A 4,452-nucleotide genomic window follows, 5' to 3' on the forward strand; every position below is an offset into this window, starting at 1 on the left:
GATGATGCTGAAAAAGCCTCATTTGACCCCCACTGCTCGCTGCTTTCATGTGGAGTATATCAGACGTACCTATAGCGCTGAAGGCCACGAATCTGTTCTCCCGGGGGTTGATGCTGCCGTCGTAGGGCCGGTTACCCCACATGTGCGCGGCGCTGTTAACCAGCCAGGTGGCGTTGAGCACAAGCGCGTATCTGAGGAGAGCAGGGACGAAATACGCCACCCACAGAGACTCGCCCCACACCAACCACGGCACGAGTGTCGGCACGGAGAAGCACATCAGCAGCACAGACGACTTGTAGAACCTGACACAGTTCAATCAAACCCAGTTACACGGTTTACTCTGGCCACACACCGCCAGTCTGACTGACACACAAAGTGATCTCAGACTTGCCTCCTCTGGAACATGACCACTTTATCAGCCTTCAGGTCGCTGAGCTCCAGCTTGCGTCCCTTCTCAATGACGTCCGGATGCTTGCGGACCAGCAGCCAGCCGATGTGAGAGAAGAAAAAGCCTCGCACAGCGTTGTGAGGGTCGGCATCCGTCTCGGAGTATTTGTGGTGAACGCGGTGATCTCGAGACCATTCGTAGATGTCATTCTACAGAGAGAGCAGGAGAAGTGTGCCATTTCTACACAAAAAACCACTGCAATTCTGCTTTGTGCCACTAGTAGCACACAAACACACTACAGTACATTATCTATGGAAGCCCGTTTCTGCCACAAAATAAAAAATAAAAAAGTAATTGTAAATTTTTTTCTATCAATTCTGACTTATTTTCTGAGAAAGAAGCAGTTATAAAGTCCAATCCTGAGGAAAAACAAGACTATTTTCTCACAATTCTGACTTTATAACTCGCAATTGCGACTTTGTATCACACAATCCAGAGAAAAAAGTCAGAATTGCAAGATGAAAAGTTGCAATTACCTTTTTTATTTTTATTTAGTGACTTGCATAAAAATCTTCCAACCTAATGTCTAACAAAGTTTTTTTCCATGAATCAGTGAATAGACGGAAATGACAATCAAATACATAAATAATAAACTTTATAGAAAGGGATTAACCACTTTTTACAGCTTCTACACTTTCACTAGCAGTCAAATGGGCTGTTATAATTTACTAAAACCAAGAAAAACATTCCTTACTTGAGATAAAATGAACATTAACTGAAATTATTTTAGCTAGTGTCAAGGACACATTTCTCATTTTTGTTTAGTTTAAGCTACTAAAATAACTACAACCAAGTAAATTAATAAATAGAGAAAAAACGAATAAAAATGACAAAAATAAAATCTAATTCAAAATATAACAATTATAATAGTATAGCATTGCTACTACTGTAAAATAAGGACAAACGTGACTCAATGCTTCTCATAATCTTCTGATCTAAAATTCTTGGATTTAATGTTTCTCAAATATAAGAGATTTAATTAGTGTTGCGTTTTGATGCTCATCTGTGTGATTTCAGAGTTTGCATCACTCTGCTTTTATTCATACGTGTAGAAAACAGTCAGAATAAAGACGGAGATGAGTCTGAACTCTTGACAAACTCTATACTGACTGAGAACTCCTTCAGATGAGTTTGTTACCTGGAAGGCCATAGAGTTTGCGAAGGCGAGAAAGATCCGGAGAGGTAATGATGCTTTATATGATCTGTGACTCCAGAGTCTGTGAGCGCCGGCGGTGATGCCCAGAGCACTGAACAACAAACACGCAAAAACTGAAAAACAAACATACGCCATCCATTATGAACGGCTGGAAATCACTTAGACACACAAAGCACAACTTCAGCTTTGAATGCACATACATGGACTCCATGCATCATTTAACTCATTTTAAATGCATTCTTAAGCAAATACGATACGAAAACTTGTGGAGTTGTGGAGAACAACTGCATTGTTTGGAAAAGTGCAGTGGGAACATTCTGCTAAACATCTCCTTCTGTGTTCCACGTTAGAATGGAGCGAGTATGAGGAGTAAACGATGACCGAATGATCATTTTTGCATGATTTATAGGGTTTTGATGGTAAAATATTGTCAGTAGCGTGTTTAGGCACCATGCAATCGAACACGATTTCTACCTTTCTAATTTCTAATTAGCCGTTTAAAAGTCCTCCACTGAGTGTCTGCATGTGTAATTATATGTAGACGGTTTGCCTAGATTGTTCAGTGTCTGTGTTGCCAGATCCAGTTATTATAATCGTCTTTGGGCTTGTTTTTTTCTCAAATAATGTGACCTTTTAGGAAGTTAATAAAGTGGGAAGTTGCAGTTTAGGGTTAGCGATATCTTTATCTTAATACCCAACAAAATATTAGAACTTATTTCATTTTTGTGGTCCGGCTTTTGTTTGTTACTGTAACAATACCTGGCAACACTGCATCGCCGGCACTTAAACTGACAGTAATTTTTTTTTTAAAAAGCCACATTCGGTAAGAACACACAATGATATTATCAACTTATTTCATTTTTGTGGTCCGGCTTTTGTTTGTTACTGTAACAATACCTGGCAACACTGCATCGCCGCCACTTAAACTGACAGTAATTTTTTTTTTAAAAAGCCACATTCGGTAAGAACACACAATGATATTATCTGTAAGAAATAGTATCAATGCTGTCATAATAACCAGTACTAGTACTAACTAAATAATAACTAGAATGCCAAATATGTAGACACTGTCCGTTTCATTCGGTTTTAGTAGTTAATCTTTCATAAAGTCATGCTAAAACATTCATAAGAGCACTAGACAGAGTTCTTATCACATAGAAATGCTTACTAATGAAAACTATTACAGTATTATCCCACGAATAATAAACAAATAGTACAATTATCCACCCCAACCTATAGAAAAGTATTAATCAATTTTAATGCAGTAATCTAATTTAAGATCTCATCCACACGTCTGTCGCTTTTTACATTTTGGGAGCACTTTACAATAAGGTTCCATTAGTTCATGAACAATACATTTGTTACAGTATTTATTAATGAAAATACAGTCGTTCGTGCTAATTCACGGTGCATTAACTATGGTTAACAAGCACAACTTCTGATTTTAATAACGCATTAGTAAATGTTGAAATTAACATAAGATCACGTTAACTAATGTAGTAATGAAACCTAGCTGTAAAGTTTAGAACAAGTTGTTGCATTTGTAGGTGTTCTTATAGCACAATTCTTAACACCCCACCCCAGACCTCACGTGACTTCTACCGAGGGGGCCCCTGGGGGCCCTCAAAACCCTAAACACGCATCCCTGAATATTGTTTGATACTTACACCAGATCCACGTGAGAACACTGGCGGATGGAAACAGGAAGAGTCCATACAGAGCTCCGACGTGCAGGAAACTCATGAGAAAGACATTTCTCCACACTATGACGGAGGGAGGCTTGGGCCCTGCTTTCTCTTTATACGTGTGATCAAACACGTCCTCCACTGTCTCCGGCTCCGGGTGCCAGATTGGAGATTTGATGTCCCTGTCAGGCATGATGAGCACTGGCGACACAAGCTTCCGTTATTGTAACACCCACAAAGAGCAGCGGATACAGCAGAAGCAAAGCGCGGGTAAACTGGGTCACATCGGTGTGACGCATCAAAGCAGCCGCGTTTGTTAGAAAGTAACACTCACCGGACTGATGCTGCGGACTGAGCGCACGGTGACCCGCGGAGTGAAAGAGGCCGAGTCTCGGAGTCTGATCTGAGGAGCACAAACACTCGTGAAGCGCAAACAGCTGCCGGTTGATGGGAACGCCTGAAATACTGCGCTCTGATTGGCTAGATAGTTCGATGCCTTAAAGCGAGCGTTCGGATTGGCTGAGGCTCATCTGATGTTTCTCCTTCTCGTTCTTCACTCCAGCATCCCCGTACAACCAAACCAAACCGGAGCCGGTGCATTTATACGGCAGCTGCGCTCACCCCACCGGCGAGGAGTTTCTCCGCCGCAGCCAATCATCGCGAGCCCCTGCTGGCTTTGCTCTAAGCACTATTTCAACATTTCACGCCTCATTATTTTCCTATTTGCTCTTGGATGATCACGTTATATTGCATCTTAGATTACGCAAAACATTGATATACTGATAACTGATAATAGAACTTCATATAGTGATATATCTATCAGCTGAACTACAGTGACCTCAGGGGTTTCCTTGCTTTGCAGTGTCGGAAATCAACTCTTTTTAATTAAGGGACTTTATGTAATGTTTTGTGTTACACTGTCCCTTTAATAAAAAGAGTTTGTTTCTGAGGGCGTGTCGTGTAAATTAAATTAATTCTCAGGACAAGCATGGATGTTATCAAACATCAAAAACTACTTAATTTTAGTCAATCGTTTTGTTAAGAATGTTCATAAAAATGAGCTAGTTCAATATTGATTCACTGATTTATTTTGCACCAAAATATTTAGAATATTTATATTTGTAAAATTGTTAATAAATTATATTATATAATATTTACAAAAA

General features: G+C 39.9%; 1 protein-coding gene across 1 annotated transcript in view; it reads right to left on the reverse strand.

Moving 5' to 3' along the window:
• LOC107688042 (acyl-CoA desaturase-like) overlaps positions 1–3,880 on the reverse strand; it is a 7,642-nt gene extending 3,762 nt beyond the window's left edge. The window contains exons 1-5 of the mRNA XM_016485582.1: positions 3,624–3,880; positions 3,272–3,490; positions 1,587–1,717; positions 392–597; positions 70–302 (exon numbers count right to left, since the gene is read on the reverse strand). Of these exons, the coding sequence (XP_016341068.1) occupies positions 70–302; positions 392–597; positions 1,587–1,717; positions 3,272–3,482 (781 nt within the window). The 5' untranslated portion in view covers positions 3,483–3,490; positions 3,624–3,880. The remainder of the gene's footprint in view (positions 1–69; positions 303–391; positions 598–1,586; positions 1,718–3,271; positions 3,491–3,623) is intronic.
• Positions 3,881–4,452: the final 572 nt, after the last annotated feature.

This window comes from Sinocyclocheilus anshuiensis, unplaced genomic scaffold, assembly GCF_001515605.1.
Source record: "Sinocyclocheilus anshuiensis isolate Anshui unplaced genomic scaffold, SAMN03320099.WGS_v1.1 scaffold241, whole genome shotgun sequence".
Lineage (NCBI taxonomy): Eukaryota > Metazoa > Chordata > Actinopteri > Cypriniformes > Cyprinidae > Sinocyclocheilus > Sinocyclocheilus anshuiensis.